Source organism: Emys orbicularis, chromosome 3, assembly GCF_028017835.1.
Source record: "Emys orbicularis isolate rEmyOrb1 chromosome 3, rEmyOrb1.hap1, whole genome shotgun sequence".
Lineage (NCBI taxonomy): Eukaryota > Metazoa > Chordata > Testudines > Emydidae > Emys > Emys orbicularis.
Window position 1 is genome coordinate 41,708,946 of NC_088685.1, and position 18,839 is coordinate 41,727,784.

The following is an 18,839-nucleotide window of genomic DNA, read 5'->3' on the forward strand; positions in this document are numbered from 1 at the left end:
GTGACAAATTTGTTTTTAAAAACTGCCAACTTTTCACAACAATAAGGACCATTCAGTATAAACTTTGGAAGACTCATTTGGTGTTCTCACATTTCACGTACTATACATAGCACATTGTGAAAATTTAGCATCTTGTATGGACAAACCAGAGAAGCATGTGCTCACGCTGAAGATCTGGAAAAGGGTGTACCAAATGGAAGCATTGTTGTGGCAAGCTGCAGATCGGCACTGTTACTTAAAGAAACAGAATCAAAAATAAAACCTTGAGTGACCCTTAAGAATCAGAAAACCCGGGACCCCAGGCTCATGGAAGTTCCTACATAAGGCAGTCAAAATTTACAACCTGTGTTTTACATTCACTAAGGAATTACTTGTTTTCTTCTTTTTGGTAAAACCGACAGCCCAACATACTGCAGAGTCTGAATATGAAATATAGGCACAAATAGGTTCTCCATCTTTTTAGTGCGGAAAACCTAACTATCCAACAATGTAATAAGAAAATGTGAGAAAAAATCTCTAACAATTTGAAGAAAACAAAGTACAGTATAAAGGTGCAATATTAAGCAGATTTAATTTTGGTTTAAATACACATGTAAATCATGGAACTTTTCTATTCTTATTTGTAAAGTATTTCACATTATCAATGTCATTCTAGTTCTTCCCAGTTATCAGTAAGGTTACCTTTGCTCTGTCTTCTAATACTAACCAGCTTTCCCGCTGATTTGATACTCCACCTGGAACTGTTTCCTGAGCTGGCTAGGTTTGTGTATTTTGTGGAGCCTTTGGTCTCATCTTCCCAGCCTGACCAGGATGGATAGTCACTTAAAGTATTTCCTGCATCACTGATGGGGTCTCCAGCAGTAATCTGTGGTGGTTCCCAACCTTCAATCTGATCTGGTTTCCTGCTTTGGGTGTTCTGTTTTATTGCCAAACTGTCCCAAAATCCAGATTTCTTTTCTGACTTCACATCTTCTTTTAATTTTAAATTAGTTCTGGAGAATAACAAAAATGTGTTATTTAAACATTGATGTTTCTCCCCATTAAAAACATCAAACTCTCTTTAGCGCACATACTTATTCAAGATAGCAAAAGATAAACTTTCCTAAACTGGTTCTGCCAAAGCAAGTCACAAAAACAAAAGATTTGCCTAAGTGTAAGAGGATTTTTTAAAAACTGAATAGCTTTTTAAAAAATCCTCTCTGTTTCATACAAAGCTACCACAAAATAAATATCTAAATATGTAACAAATCCCTGTATCATTAAATTATTTATAATTGTTACATGGGACTTCATTCCTCTACTATATTTTCACATCTCCAGCTACCAAAAAGGATATGTTTGCAACACCCTTGATTGAGAGTGTGGAAAATTCAAAGCTATCCTTGCACATTTTTTCTTTTGAACAAAAGGAGAATATTTTTAACAACACACAAGCAAATCAAATCTCTACATTTTTTCAATAGAAAGATTTTATACACTGAAGAAGAGATTAGCCCTGCAAGATGTTCCTGCAAGTTGTTCTGCACAAGTTGGCCCCTCTGTCTGTGTTAAGCTTCCAAGAAGTCAACGGATGTGCACGAGTCTCCCAATATGAACAACTTGCAGGATCTGTGCCCTGGGAGATCATGAACAAAATTTTAAAAATAAAGAGCAAACACACACAACCACAAAAACTTTCCAGGCTGACTGAGGAATACAATAAATTAGATACGAGAAAAGGAGGAAAGAGACAAGAGATTTTTTCCTAGTTTCCAAAGAAATACTCTGACAAAAAAAATAAAGCTATCAATATGAGCATTTGAAATATTTTGTGCTATATTTCATTATCTTTATTCATAAGGAATAGTATTCATTACTCTATGAATGATCACACTGCAATTAGTGGAATCACTTGTTAAGTAAGGTGCTACTGAACCTGATACTCTGTACCCCTTTGTACTTAATGCCCTAACTTACCCTTGCACTAAACCAGAGTTTGTATGGTTTTTTTTTAAACGGAGCAAAGTTTTGAGAAGTTAAATTTTGTTTGCAACCAAGTTCTAAAGACTTTTTAGAGTGTGTTTATAACCATCAATGTTTGAAGAATATATTGCATCCTAAAAATAATTTGTTCCAGCTTTCTTTGAGCAGTTCATAGAGAAACGTTCAATTATCTAAACTACTTTGTTTGACTTAACACATAGATTCATAGATTCTAGGACTGGAAGGGACCTCGAGAGGTCATCGAGTCCAGTCCCCTGCCCACATGGCAGGACCAAATACTGTCTAGACCATCCCTGATAGACATTTATCTAACCTACTCTTAAAATATTTCCAGAGATGGAGATTCCACAACCTCCCTAGGCAATTTATTCCAGTGTTTAACCACCCTGACAATTAGGAACTTTTTCCTAATGTCCAACCTAGACCTCCCTTGCTGCAGTTTAAGCCCATTGCTTCTTGTTCTATCCTCAGAGGCTAAGGTGAACAAGTTTTCTCCCTCCTCCTTATGACACCCTTTTAGATACCTGAAAACTGCTATCATGTCCCCTCTCAGTCTTCTCTTTTCCAAACTAAACAAACCCAATTCTTTCAGCCTTCCTTCATAGGTCATGTTCTCAAGACCTTTAATCATTCTTGTTGCTCTTCTCTGGACCCTTTCCAATTTCTCCACATCTTTCTTGAAATGCGGTGCCCAGAACTGGACACAATACTCCAGCTGAGGCCTAACCAGAGCAGAGTAGAGCGGAAGAATGACTTCTCGTGTCTTGCTCACAACACACCTGTTAATACATCCCAGAATCATGTTTGCTTTTTTTGCAACAGCATCACACTGTTGACTCCTATTTAGCTTGTGGTCCACTATAACCCCTAGATCCCTTTCTGCCGTACTCCTTCCTAGACAGTCTCTTCCCATTCTGTATGTGTGAAACTGATTTTTTCTTCCTAAGTGGAGCACTTTGCATTTGTCTTTGTTAAACTTCATCCTGTTTAACTCAGACCATTTCTCCAATTTGTCCAGATCATTTTGAATTATGACCCTGTCCTCCAAAGCAGTTGCAATCCCTCCCAGTTTGGTATCATCCGCAAACTTAATAAGCGTACTTTCTATGCCAATATCTAAGTCGTTAATGAAGATATTGAACAGAGCCGGTCCCAAAACAGACCCCTGCGGAACCCCACTCGTTATGCCTTTCCAGCAGGATTGGGAACCATTAATAACAACTCTCTGAGTACGGTTATCCAGCCAGTTATGCACCCACCTTATAGTAGCCCCATCTAAATTGCATTTGCCTAGTTTGTCGATAAGAATATCATGCGAGACCGTATCAAATGCCTTACTAAAGTCTAGGTATACCACATCCACAGCTTCTCCCTTATCCACAAGACTCGTTATCCTATCAAAGAAAGCTATCACATTGGTTTGACATGATTTGTTCTTTACAAATCCATGCTGGCTGTTCCCTATCACCTTACCACCTTCCAAGTGTTTGCAGATGATTTCCTTAATTACTTGCTCCATTATCTTCCCTGGCACAGAAGTTAAACTAACTGGTCTGTAGTTTCCTGGGTTGTTTTTATTTCCCTTTTTATAGCTGGGCACTATATTTGCCCTTTTCCAGTCTTCTGGAATCTCTCCCGTCTCCCATGATTTTCCAAAGATAATAGCTAGAGGCTCAGATACCTCCTCTATTAGCTCCTTGAGTATTCTAGGATGCATTTCATCAGGCCCTGGTGACTTGAAGGCATCTAACTTTTCTAAGTGATTTTTAACTTGTTCTGCATATGAAGTTATGTAATTTCATTTCTCTAATTAAGCAAAGTGTACAATGGTCATTCATAATACTAATGTAATTGTTACAATTCCAAGTTATAGTCTTGTCCTCCAGAAATAACAACAAGGTCATGCAGTAATTCTTATATGTTAAAATTATGTTTGCAGTTTATCCAAAACTGAGCATGCAGACTTCACTAAGGTTAAGGTGTCAGCCCCTGATGGTGACCATGCCACGCTAACGTATCCAGGCTTCATTACTGTCAGCTTCAGAAAGAGCAGCTCGCCAGACTTCTGGTCCAGTGATATGATAATCTAGAACAAGCTATGTGGGTGAACGCATGACAAATTAGGTGTTACAATTCAACCAGATCTTATGGTTTATATCTTTTTATTACATTATTTTTGAACTATGCTTAATAACATTATAACATACATTAAGACAATTAGGCAATTTTAGCCCAGTGGTAAAAGGAAATGAATTATGAAAATGTTTATCATTTGCCAACCAGCTTTAGTATTTAGCAACTATAGGGCTAAGTTTCATACATCAATTGTCACCCTGCCAGGTTATGTCCAAAAATATTTAATGTGCATTGCAATGCTTTTATAGTTACCAGCTTTCCTGAAAAGATTTGTACTATACTGGCCACAAAGCATTGCCATAAAAATCACCTTATGAAATCTCTGCTAACTATCTTTCTCCTTTAAAAGAAAAAGAGACTTTATACAGGGTACTTGAAATAATAATTTAGATTTTCAGCTGTGTATAGGTTAATAAACTTGTACAGCAATTAATAAACAGTGTACAGCATTTAAAAACGCAAAATGTCAAGTGTTTATACAAGTAAGTTTGTATATAAGTAATTAGTAAGACACAGAAGATCGGGTACTAGTGCTGATACAGACATAACCTTCAATGTGCAGTGAGTTATGAAGTGAAGCAGATTCAAAGTTTCCATTACCCACTAATAATGCACAGTCAAATGTCCTTATTGCAGTTAAAGTACCCATTGAATGTAGTTGGGGAAGAGGGGGTTAAAGATGAAAACACTGTTTTAATTTCAGCTTGCAACCTCTGAAATAGGGAAATTGTTAATATCCCAATTAAATAGAAGTGACTGAATATCAGTACTTTAAGAAATCTTTCCTCCGTTTTGGCTATTTTAATCTCACAGGCTCATAGATTTTAAGGTCAGAAGGGACCAGCACGCTAGTCTGACCTCCTGGACCTTGCAGTCCACAGAACCTCACCCACTCACTTCTGTAACAGACCCCTAACATCTCTGGCTGAGTCACTGAAGTTCTCAAATCATTATTTAAAGATTTCAAGCTACAGACAATCCACCATTTACAGTACTTTAAACCTGCAAGTGACCGGTGCCCCATGTTGCAGATGAAGGCGAAACACCCTCAGGATCTCTGCCAATCTGATACAATGGAAAATTCCTTTCCAACCCCAAATCTAATTAGACTCAGCCTTATATTTCCCAGGGATTTCCTCATTTTTCATCGCTAGATCACTTAGTTTCATTTTCTATAAAATAATAATAAAAAAAAATCAAGAGCTGTTTACAACAAAATTAACCTTAAAATGCAGTTGTACTCTGAAAACTGATTAAAAATGACAATGTTTTTCCATGTTTACAGTCTCAATTTCCATATCATGTGTGCTCGCTTTACAAGTCAGAAGATATTATGCAACTGGCAATTCTACAAACTCAACCTGAGAATCTGGACTTAAACTGGGTTCTTTTCTTTTCACATTAGCATTCCATAAGGAACCTGGGCTCAAAGTGACTGTGTAACTATTGTCTTCAGGTGTAACTTGATTGGCCCTGTCACTGGAGCTTAGAAAACAACTATACTAAACGAAGCAGAAGAGCGAGAGAAAGTTAGATTCTTTCTAAGCTGTGCTTGTTCTGGAGTGTTATTCAGAATAAAAGTAGTCAAAACTTTTTTTTGTTGCTAAACTAAATCTTTATATGCAAGGAACAGATATGATGGATTAGAAAGTACCACTTTACACTGTCCCTTTTCAATATCCAACCACACTTTAAGGACTTATTTGAGAGGGTTTTTGTTTTGTTTTTGTGTTTTTTAAATAAAAAAGTAATACCGGCTTAAAATTTCAGAGTACTGCTACTGGTTATCCAGCACTTCACTTGCACCCCAATCAGTTACTTAATTTTGATTTATACAGAAAAATCAGTCATAAGTATTAAAAGAAGCTTTGGACTGATTTTTTCTCTACAAAATGAAATTTAGTTGAATCAGAGGAGGAATTGCAGTGCAATAGATATTATGCATATCGCATTGATCATAGTTTAAAGTGCCAAATTATACCTAAGAGGGGAAAAAATTCAAAAACTTCATTCTACAGTAAAAGGCTGTTATTCCAACTACATTTATTGTGGCTGTCCCCCAGTATGTATAGGAGATCACCCAGCCTAGTAGAGCAGGCCCTACACATTTTAAGTTCAAAGCTTAAATAAGAGATCAAATATGAAGAATGCAAATTTAATAGTTTCAAAAATATAAACCATTTAGCTTTCAGAAATTTTCAATAGATTAGTATTTTTTTTTCTAAATTGGTTCTTTAGGTCCTACCTTTACTAACTCCAGTGATCCTGCAGCCATTATCCTCAGCTTGCTGATTTTCTAATTCATTTGCCACTAAGTTTTACTTACCCTTTTGATTTTGGAGCCTTGCATCCTGCTAGCAATTGTTGTTCATCGTCTTTATTGAACATAGAGGTCACTTCTTTCCAGCCCCGAAAACTTGCACTCTGAACCTACACAAGGTAGTAAAAATACCAATGAAAATGCATTACAAACTTACTCCCAGGGCTTGAAAAGCCCACCCCCTATGGCAAGTATAAATAAATCTTTTCCAGGCAGTTACCATCAGCTTACACAGAATCTCTTTCTCCTCCTTCCCCCTACCTCCCAATCATCCTTCTGAGAGAAAGGCATTTCTTAAAGACATATCCTGGGCCAGATTCACTGGTCCATTAAAGCTACTTTGCACCTTAAAACCAGCTGAGCTGGCCAGTGAGGACAAAAGTAGTGGTTCCTATGACCCTCTGTGACAGATTCGGTCACAGAGATCCTCTTGGGACTGTCACCTGATGTACTGAAATTACCTCTGAGCCTGTTTTCCCTGCCAGCTTGGGACTCCAGAACCCTGCCTTGTTGAGCCAGGCATGCTAGCCTGCTGCAACACAGACCCAGGGTGTGGGCCACGCCCCCAAAGCTGCAGACTAACTAAAAACAGCTCAGCAGGTTACCTTTCTCCAGCACCCAGACACCCTGCTCCCAATGGGATCCAAACCCCAAATAAATCCGTTTTACTCTGTATAACGCTTATACAGGGTAAATTCATAAATTGTATGCCCTTTATATCACTGATAGAGAGATATGCACAGCTGTTTGCTCCCCCAGGTATTAATCACTTACTCTGGGTTTATTAATAAACAAAAGTGATTATATGAAGTATAAAAAGTAGGATTTAAGAAGTTTCAAGTAATAACAGACAGAACAAAGTAAGTCACCAAGCAAAATTAAACAAAACACACAAGTTTAAGCCTAATACATTAAGAAACTGATCAGGTAATATCTCACCCTCAAAGATGTTCCAATAAGCTTCTTTCACAGACTGGACTCCTTCCTAGTCTGGGCCCAATCCTTTCCCCGGTACAGTCCTTGTTAGTTCCAGCAGATATTTCAGGTGGTAAGCAGGGGTTTTCTCACGACTGGCAGCCCCTTTTGTCCTGCTCCACCCCCTTTTATAGATTTGTTACAAGGCAGGAATCTTTTGTCTCTCTGGGTCCCCACCCCACCTTCTAAATGGAAAAGTACTAGATTTAAGATGGATTTCATTATCAGGTGACATGGTCACATGTCACTATAAGATCCCCTAGTCTCCATTCTTCCTGGGTTGGCCCACACATACACAGGAAGGCTTTCAAATAACTAAGGCCATTTACAATTGATTGTTTCTGGAGCACCCTTAATGGCCTCCACGTAATATGTTTACATCAGTGATACAAGTTTATATCTTATTCTCCTAACTCCAGATATAGAAATAATACATGCAAACAAATAGCTTGTAATCTACAAAGTGTGTTCATCCTTTCTAATGACACCATACAAGGGGTTTTAGCGTAAAGCATATTCCAGTTATGTCATATTCATAAGCATATTTCCATAAAACATATGGAGTGCAACGTCACAACCTCCATCCCGCTTCTCTTTTTCTGGCACAATGGGAGTGGCTAGGGTCTCTCTACATCCAGGCATTCACAGCTACCAGACCCCTTTCTTGGGGCCTGAGGCTATTTTATGCCAGAGAAATAGCCCAGCAGTCTCATGGCCTTAGGATTTGGGGAATGCAAAGACAGTTTAAAGCCACCTCTGTCAACCTTTCTCCATCTGTGCTGTGGTCCTGCACAGACACAACAAAGAATGGCTCTTAGCCCTTTGGTTGTGAAGATAATCTTCCAAACATGACCACTGTGTAAAATGATGTCTTCCCAAGTCTGCAGACAGACAGCTCCAGGACCTCTGCCGCTATTCAGAGCTTTCCTGAGCTGGAATATAGTAAAAACTGACCAGTCCTCTTAGTTTTCACTGCTACTTTTTAAAACCCTGTGGCCAGCAATGAAATGGACATGAATCAGGTTATTTTCACTCTGAAGTGGCTGCTTGGGAAAGCTCTTAAACATCAATGGAGGAAGACACTGGAGTTATTCACTGAGGAGGCACAAAAAACAGAGGTCATGTAAGCAGCGAGGTAGAGGAGCAGAGACACTCTGTGCATAGAAGACAGGAGACTCTGTGGTTATAAGTTTATGGGGGCGGGGGGAGAGAGAGAAGAGAGAGAATCTTCTTCCCTTGCAGTAGCCAGAGGGGATTTGGAGGTAGCTTCAAATTTAGTCCACAGCTAACTAGTCAGACGTAGATAAAAAACAAACTCTAAACAGAATCCAAGAACAACACTCTAGTAGGAGTCCCAGCACACTCCTTTTTCTCAGAAGAATGAAAGGGATCTCTCCCAGATATCATCATTGGGACCTTCCTATTTTTCCATACTGGTCTTTGGGAGTAGACTTAGTCCTTTGGCTACAAAAAACCTAGTACATCTTCCAGTCCTATGTGGGAGTGCACAAGGATACACAGATGAATGTAAAGAGGTGGGTAAGAAAGACTGGAATAAGTGTGGGTGAAGGGGAAAAATACAGGAAGCAAGGTGTGATGCTGTATGAAATCTGTGGGATGCTTGAAGATATTATGAATATCAATATTGTAAATTTGTAATGAGTTATTCCAGATAGGCCATGTAAGGTATCTGCAAAAATGTTATAATTTGCCAAATTTTATAATATCATTTGTGTGTTTGTATCACCTTTGTATTATGAGTTAAAGAGATGTCTGTATTTCAAACTTGTACTATGCTTCTGGGTAACACCCTGCAGACCGTTTGGCATCATTATTGCCTAGCCTGCTTAATGGCCCATTAAGGCCCATCAACTATAAAACTGGACTGAAGAACTTGTGGATCTAAACACGGAGGAGGCCTGGAATTACTTCAAGTCAAAGTTGCAGAAACTATCAGAAGCCTGCATCCCAAGAAAGGGGAAAAAATTCATAGGCAGGAGTTGTAGACCAAGCTGGATGAGCAAGCATCTCAGAGACGTGATTAAGAAAAAGCAGGAAGCCTACAAGGAGTGAAAGATGGGAGGGATCAGCAAGGAAAGCTACCTTATTGAGGTCAGAGCATATAGGGCTAAAGTGAGAAAGGCCAAAAGCCATGTAGCCATGGACCTTGCAAAGGTAATTAAAACCAACAGTAAATGGTTCTATAGCCATATAAATAAGAAGAAAACAAAGAAAGAAGAAGTGGGACCACTAAACACTGAAGATAGAGTGGAGGTTAAGGATAATCCAGGCATGGCCTAATATCTAAACAAATACTTTGCCTCCGTCTTTAATGAGGCTAATGAGGAGCTTAGGGATAATGGCAGGATGACAAATGGGAATGAGGATATGGAGGTAGATATTACCACATCCGAGGTAGAAGCCAAACTCGAACAGCTTAATGGGACTAAATCGGGGGGCCCAGATAATCTTCATCCAAGAATAGTAAAGGAACTGGCACATGAAATTGCAAGCCCATTAGCAAGAATTTTTAATAAATCTGTAAACTCAGGGGTTGTACCATATGACTGGAGAATTGCTAACATAGTTCCTATTTTTAAGAAAGGGGAAAAAAGTAATCCGGGTAACTACAGGCCTGTTAGTTTGACATCTGTAGTATACAAGGTGTTGGGACAAAAATTTGAAGGAGAAAGTAGTTAAGGACATTGAGGTCAATGGTAATTGGAACAAAATACAACATGGTTTTACAAAAGGTAGATCATGCCAAACCAACCTGATCTCCTTCTTTGAGAAGGTAACAGACTTTTTAGACAAAGGAAATGCAGTGGATCTAATTTACCTCTATTTCAGTAAGGCATTTGATACGGTTCCACATGGGGAATTATTAGTTAAATTGGAAAAGATGGGGATCAATATGAAAATAGAAAGGTGGATAAGGAACTGGTTAAACGGGAGACCACAACGGGTCATACTGAAAGGTGAACTGTCAGGCTGGAGAGAGGTTACTTGTGGAGTTCCTCAGGGATCGGTTTTGGGACCAATCTTATTTAATCTTTTTATTACTGACTTTGGCACAAAAAGTGGGAGTGTGCTAATAAAGTTTGCGGATGACACAAAGCTGGGAGGTATTGCCAATACAGAGAAGGACCGGGATATCATACAGGAAGATCTGGATGACCTTTTAAACTGGAGTAATAGTAATAGGATGAAATTTAATAGTGAAAAGTGCAAGGTCATGCATTTAGAGATAATAACAAGAATTTTTGTTATAAGCTGGGGACTCATTAGTTGGAGGTAACAGAGGAGGAGAAGGACCTCAGAGTATTGGTGATCACAGGAAGACGATGAGCCGCCAATGTGATATGACCATGAAAAAAACTAATATGGTCTTGCGATGCATCAGGCGAGGTATTTCCAGTAGAGATAAGAAGGTGTTAGTACCATTATACAAGGCACTGGTGAGACCTCATTTGGAATACTATGTGCAGTTCTGGTCTCCGATGTTTAAGAAGGATGAATTCAAACTGGAACAGGTACAAAGAAAGGCTACTAGGATGATCCGAGGAATGGAAAACCTGTCTTATGAAAGGAGACTCAAAGAGCTTGGGTTGTTGCCTAACCAAAAGAAGGCTGAGGGGAGATATGATTGCTCTCTATAAATATATCAGAGGGATAAATACCAGGGAGGGAGAGGAGTTATTTAAGCTCAGTACCAATGTGGACACAAGAACAAATGGATATAAATTGGCCATCAGGAAGTTTAGACTTGAAATTAGACGAAGGTTTCTAACCATCAGTGGAGTGAAGTTCTGGAACAGCCTTCCAAGGGGAGCAGTGGGGGCAAAAGACATATCTGGCTTCAAGACTAAGCTTGATAAGTTTATGGAGGGGACGGTATGATGGTATAGCCTAATTTTGGCAATTAACTGATCTTTGACTATTAGCGGTAAATATGCCCAATAGCCTGTGATGGGATGTTAGATGGGGTGGGATCTGAGTTACTACAGAGAATTCTTTCCTGGGTGTCTGGCTGGTGAGTCTTGCTCACATGCTCAGGGTTTAGCTGATCACCATATTTGGGGTCGGGAAGGAATTTTCCTCCAAGGCAGATTGGCAGAAGCCCTGGGGTTTTTTTGCCTTCCTCTGCAGCGTGTGGCACGGGTCACTTGCTGGAGGATTCTCTGCACCTTGAAGTCTTTAAACCATGATTTGAGGACTTCAATAGCTCAGATATAGGTTAGGGGTTTATTACAGGAGTGGGTGGGTGAGATTCTGTGGCCTGAGTTGTGCAGGAGGTCAGACTAGACAATCATAATGGTCCCTCAGCAAAACATGCAGGGGCAAGCCTATGGACAGAACTCTAAGGCTTTCAAGCCACGTGCTGGGCAGCTTGTGCTTGAAACAAAGGAAGCACAGGCCGCATGGCAAAAGACTATAAAAGGCAGCTGCATCTTCTCCATTTGTCTTCAATCCTGCTTCTTACCTCTGGAGGAACTTTGCTACAAACTGAAGCTCTGAACAAAGGACTGAATGACCCATCCAAGCTGTGAATGTATTCCAGAGGGACTTTCAAGCCAGCAAACTCACCAATATTGCTAGGAACCTGATATATGGACTTTGAAGTCTTTGTATGTATGTGACTGTTTTACCATTTAACATCTCTCTTTTTGATCTCTCTTTTTTCTTTATAATAAACCTTTAGTTTTAGACACTAAAGGATTGGCTGGCAGCATGGTATTTTGGGGTAAGATCCAAACCTATACTGACCTGGTAATGTGGCTGACCCTTTGAGGTCAGAAGAACATTTTGTATATGTGAGCAGAGTTTTTAAAACAACTTCTCACTTTACTGGACCTATGTGCTGACTGGGAGCCAGAGAACTGGAATACAATAAAGGGGTCTGTGTGGTTTCTTTTTTTGCTTCTTGATAACCAGTGTGGGGAATGAGAAGCAGAGTTTGTGACTGGTTGAGGAGAATAACTTCAGTGTCGCCCACCAGTCTTGGGAGTATCTTGGGAGTATTTGCCCTCCCTTTTGCGACCTGCCCTGACCTTGGCATTTCCAATGAGGGCTGCCCTAGGCACCCCAAGTCACACAAGGTAGAGAACAAAATGTCAGAGAAGGGAGAAAGAAAATTATTACAATAGCCTTTTATCTTTTATAATATGATCTAATTATAAATAACTTATTTTTCCTTAGCCAAATGGCAGTCTAACCCATATGAAATCATGCAATCCAGCCTAAATTACAAGTGTCTTAAAGAGGAAGTGTAGGGATTAAAACAAGAATTTTGCAGACTTAGCTTCAAACTCACCTTTTATCAGCACTATTTCTTAATTCAGAATTGAGATGTGCAGCTGCAACTTCTGCATCCCTAACCTGCCTTGCACTGTTTTGAGAACTCCTCCAGCAATGCCTCTAGCATGATAACCCAGAGACCAAAGAACAAAATGTTCCGAAGTTGTAATTTTCCCAGTGAAAGCCTGGTAATCTCTTCTGTGTTTTATATTCAATTTAAAATATCTAAATTAATTTCACTGAACTTGATACCGATTTAAAGATCTACATTTGGAATAATTAACAGGTCTAGTACTCCAAACCGATAAAATGTATAGGTCTGCAGATGCACTTTAGAGAAAGAATGAACAGCCAATCTCCTATCTGTCATGATGTTATTCAATACGAATATAATATCCTCTTCAGAGAGCTATTCCTTCAATACATAGCAATTTACATATTCACAAAAAAAAGGGGTGCCTTCAACACAAGCCTGTGCTCTTGTCAGATATATAGCTATGGTAATAGTTCTGTAGCAGAAGTCTTTCAAAAATTATTTACTATATTTCCTACCCCTTAATGGAAACTTCTAAAGCTTATTCAGAATTTCCAAATTTAAAACTTCCAGTTCAATTTATAGAAGGATCTTAACATCCAAAACAGCATGAATATAACTTTTACTGAAAGTTAAACGTGCTGTACATCATCTTCGACCAGGACTTCTCTCTAGGTCCTCGCACCCAGGCTATGTCTAAATCTGGCAGATAGAATGGATAGAAATTCCATATTTGAATAATAAGAATATAGCAGTAGGAATATTCTACCAACCACCACACCAGGATGGTGATGGGGACTGTGAAATGCTCCAGGAGATTAGAGAGGCTATAAAAATTGAAAACTCAATAATAACAGGGGATTTCAACTATCCCCATATTGACTGGATACATGTCACCTCAGGACAGGATGCAGGGATAATATTTTAGACACCATTAATGACTACTTCTTGGAGAAACTGGTCCTGGAACTCACAAAGGGAGAGGCAATTCTTGATTTATTCCTAAGTGGGGCATAGGATCTGGTTCAAGAGGTGAATATATCTGAACCATTTGGTAACAGCGACCATAATATAATTAAATTTAACATCCTTGTGGGAGGGGATGCCAAAGAAGCCAACCACAGTAGCATTTAACTTCAGAAAGGGAGACAAAAATGAGGAAGCAAGTGAAACAGAAATTAAAAGGTACAGTCACAAAAGTGAAATGCCTGCAAGCTGCATGGAAAAGTTTTTAAAACATCATTATAGAGACTCAAACAAAATATATATCCCCAAATTAAAAAACAATAGTAAGAGGACCATGGCTAAACAACAAAGTAAAAGAAGTGATTAGAGGCAAAAAGGCATCCTTTAAAAATTGGAAGTAAAATCCTACTGAGGAAAATAGAAAGAAGCACAAACTCTGGCAAGTAAAGTGTACAAGTATAATTAGGAAGGCCAAAAAAGAATCTGAAGAGCAACTAGCCAAAGATTCAAAAACTAACAGCAATTATATATATATATAAATAAAAGAGTACATCAGAAGCAGGAGACCTACAAATAATCAGTGCGGCACATTTGAGGTGCTAAAGCAGCTCTCACGGAAGAAAAGGCCATTGCAGAGAACCTAAATGAATTCTTTGCATCAGTATACACTGCAGAGGGTGGGAGGGAAATTCCCACATCTGAGTCATTTCTTTTAGGTGACAAATCTGAGGAACTGTCCTAGATTGAGGTGTCAATAGAGAAGGGTTTGGAACAAATTGATAAATTAAACAGTATTATCTCAGGACCAGATGGGATTCACCCAAGAGTTCTGAAGGAACTCAACTATGCAACTGCAGAACTACTACATGTGGTATGTTACTTATCACTTAAATCAATTTCTCTACCAGATGACTGGAGGATAGCTAATATGACACCAATATTTTAAAAAGGCTCCAAAGGCAATCCTCGTAATTACAGGCCGGTAAGCCTAACTTCAGTCCCGGGCAAATTGGTAGAAACTATAGTAAACTATAAAATTATGAAACACACAGATGAACGCGATTTGTTGGGGTGAGGGGGAGAGAAGGGGAAGAGTCAACATGGAAATCATGCCTCACCAATCTACTAGAATTCTTTGAGGGGGGTCAACAAACATGTGGACAAGGGTGATCCACTGGATATGGTGTACTTGAACTTTCAGAAAGCCTTTAACAAGGTCCCTCACTAAAGGCTCTTAAGCAAACTAAGCAGTCCTGGGATAAGAGGGAAGGTCCTCTCATGGATCAGTAACTGGATAAATGATAGGAAACAAAGGGTAGGAATAAATGGTCAGTTTTCAGAATTGAGAGAGGTAAAGAGTGGTGTCCCCCAGGGGTCTGTACTAGGACCACTACTGTTCAACATATTCATAAATGATCTGGAAAAAGGAGTAAACAGCAAGATCTACCCCCAATGGAGATAGAGGTAAGAAACCATTTTCAGGCTCTCTGCACAGGTACTATGGCGGAAAATGGTTTGGGAGAGTCATCTGAGGGAAGAGATCAGGAGACCCCATCGACCAGAAGGCATGGGAGGCATTGTCCTAGGGATGGGGGTTTCACCACCACCACTCCCAAGAAGAGGAGACGGGTGGTCGGGGACTCGCTCCTAAGGGGGACAGAGTCATCCATCTGCCGTCCAGACCAGAAGCTGGAAGTGGACAACAGGGGATGGACCACTCAATGATTGCCTGTTCTGTTCATTCCCTCTGAAGCACCAGACATTGATCACTGTTGGAAGACAGGCTACTGGGCTAGATGGACCATTGGTCTGACCCAGTATGGACGTTCTTATGTGCTAATCATCTCTAAGATATATCCTTTCCTGTGCACACAACTAAAACTCTCATTCAAGCTCTTACCATTTACATCTCAATTACTGCAACATCCTTCTCTCATCCTTCACAAATACAACCTTGCCCAGCTCATATCCATTCAGAATACTTCTGCAAAGATCATTTCCCTAGCCCATTGCTTTCACCATGTCACCTCTCTCTTTGCCAGAGTCCACTGCCCCTCCACCACCCGCTATCACATCAAGCATAAGATGTTTGTTTTCACTTGCAAGACTCTTCCCAGCCTATCCCACCCTACCCATCATCTCTCATTTGTTATATAGAAGTTAACTCTCGCCTACAATTGGGCTATGCTCTCAGCCTCTATTGCCCACTTGTTAAATTTTCTAGAAGCACCTTTGTACTTTCTCCCTTACTGACCCTCATATTTGGGAGGAACTCCCAGTTAGATTTACCACCTTTCTAATTGCTGGTAACCGGACCCCCGAGCCCCATCCCAAGGCCCCACCCCACCTCTTCCCCAGACTCCACCCTTCTCACCCTATTCCCCCAAAGCCCTGCCTCTGCTCTGCCTCTCCCCCTGTCAAGGTTCCTTCCCCACTCTGAACTCTAGGGTACAGATGTCGGGACCTGCATGAGAACCTCTAAGCTTAACTACCAGCTTAGATCTGGTTTTGCTGCCACCACCCAAATTATTTATGAGTTATTTGGGGAACTCTGTCTACCTCCCCCCAGAATATCTCCCTCCCAAGTACTATAACCCTTTCCTGGGTAGCCTTGAGAGGCTTCTCCACCAATTTCCTGGTGAACACCGATCCAAACCCTTGGATCTTAAAACAAGGAGAAATTAACCATTCCCCCTCTTTTCCCCCCCACCAATTCCTGGTGAGTCCAGATCCAACCCCCTTGGATCTTAAAACAAGGAAAAATCAATCAGGTTCTTAAAAAGAAGGCTTTTAATTAAAGAAAGAAAGGTAAAAATCATCTCTGTAAAATCAGGATGGAAAATAACTTTACAGGGTAATCAGATTCAAAGAGCCCAGAGGAACCCCCTCTAGCCTTACGTTCAAAGTCACAGCAAACAGAGGTAAACCCTCTAGCAAAAGGAACATTTACAAGTTGAGGAAACAAAGATAAAACTAACACGCCTTGCCTGGCTGTTACTTACAAGTTTGAAATATGAGAGACTTGTTCAGAAAGATTTGGAGAGCATGGATTGATGTCTGGTCCCTCTTAGTCCCAAGAGCGAACAACCCCCAAACCAAAGAGCACAAACAAAAGCCTTCCCCCCACCAAGATTTGAAAGTATCTTGTCCCCTTATTGGTCCTTTGGGTCAGGTGTCAGCCAGGTTACCTGAGCTTCTTAACCCTTTACAGGTAAAAGGATTTGGGTGTCTCTGGCCAGGAGGAATTTTATAGTATTGAACACAGGAGGGCTGTTACCCTTCCCTTTATAGTTATGACACCCCCAAGGCCCCGTCCCCATTGCTCGCTCCTCTCTCCCCACCCCAATGGATTGTCTCAAGGAGCCTGCCTGCAGGCAGGAGGCAGCCCCAGCTGAGCTGGCATGGGTTAATGACCCAGCGCCTCCCCCCCACTCCATGGTAACAAGACTTTTGGTCCGAATTCCATTTAAGGTTTCCAGGTCCCCTTTTTGACTGGACTTTCCAGTCAAAAACTCTAAATGGCACCTGGACAGAAGCCAAAAACTGGACTGTCTGGGTGGCAACCCTATTCCCAGTAAACATCTGCAATACTAACTCATGATTCTCCTTAAAAACCCTCCTCAAAACTCTCCTTTGCCATGATGCCTACAAAAGACTTGACAACAGTTAGGCTGCTGGTGCACTGAGACCACAGCCTATCATGCTGACCAACAGTGTCTTATAGTTTCCTCGTACCCCCCCCCCCCCATAGGTATGTCTGTATCCATCTGTTTCTTTCTTGTCTTGGCTTTGTAAGCTTCTTGGAGCAGGAAGAGTCTTTTTCTTGTGTGTCTGAACAGATCCTAGCAAAATGGGGTTCTAGGGTTCCTAGGTGCTACGATAATACAAATAAATAATAATAATAATAATAGTGTGAGTAAAAGAGGAATCCTTAAAAGCCATTAGTATTAAAAAGTTTCACACACACACACTTCATTTAATGACAGTTAAATTTGTATCAGGACACATCTCACCAACTCAAAACCTGAAAAGCATGGAAATAAGTTAAAGGTAAAGTCTCCTGTGTTCCTTGCCATTTTCACATTGTCTACCTCTCGCTCAGTAAAATTCCCCAACCCTCCAAAAGGCCTTCACTTTCAACTCCAACAGAAACCAAAAAACAATGCATACTTCAACTTCCTCAAACTCGCACTCTAGCGCAGCACCTTAACAGTGACTTCAAATGCTGTTGCACTGATGCGCTCTCCCCCATGTGCTGACTGACTGTCTTCTCCAAGCCCTTCCCACCCTTCCTTCATGCTCTTCCTCCCTCTCCTTTCCATTGTTTCTCTGTCTAGCTAATTTCTTTCTAACATAACCTCACTGGAAGCATTGAAATAACAAACCAAAAAATTGTGGAACTGACATGACATTTGCAATCAATTCATTGTGTATTCTGCTTGAAAGTTCTATCCTTTCTCCTACCCTATGTATGACTTTTCTATTTACATTGTAAGTGCTTTGGGGCAGGACTGTCTCTTGTTCTGTGTCTGTACAGTGCCTATTACTCTGGGAGCCTGTTCTCAATTGGACCCTGGACACTACTGTAATAAACATGATTCATAATTGTATCAACACATTCACTATCACACATTCCATTCATTTGGGAAGTTATTCTACCTTAACTTTGCTGAGATCATCGTTAGAGTGGTGCACTACCATCAGAGTATGACTAAATTGGAACACATACTGCTTTTCATATCTCTTGGAAGTAGAAATACAAGGAATCTACAAGGCTTTTCATCTGTCACATTATTTCCATGGTTTTCAGGTTCTGAGTTCATGGGCTGTGTCCTAATGCAACCTTAACTGTCACTAAATGAAGATGGTGTATGTTTATTTCTTAGTGTTTTATATATAAGACACACATTCATTCATACACTTGCACAGGGTTGATGAACCTTAGTAGATAGTTCCCCAGGGTCAGGGAGGTGAGAGGAGGAGTTGACAAATGACTGAAATGTGAAAACACCTTCATTTTAATGTGTCAAAGCCACCATTTATATCATATCATATCTCCTAGAACTGGAAGGGACCTTGATAGGTCATCGAATCCAGCCCCCTGCCTTCACTAGCAGGGCCAAGTAC

The 18,839-nt window shown here is 40.2% G+C and overlaps 1 protein-coding gene across 1 annotated transcript in view; it reads right to left on the reverse strand.

Annotated features, from left to right (window-relative positions):
* Positions 1 to 646: 646 nt before the first annotated feature.
* The window catches only part of TDRP (testis development related protein), a 41,494-nt gene continuing 23,301 nt past the window's right edge, over positions 647 to 18,839 (reverse strand). The window contains 2 exon segments of the mRNA XM_065400288.1: positions 647 to 992; positions 6,446 to 6,549. Coding sequence (XP_065256360.1) covers positions 647 to 992; positions 6,446 to 6,549 — 450 coding nt within the window.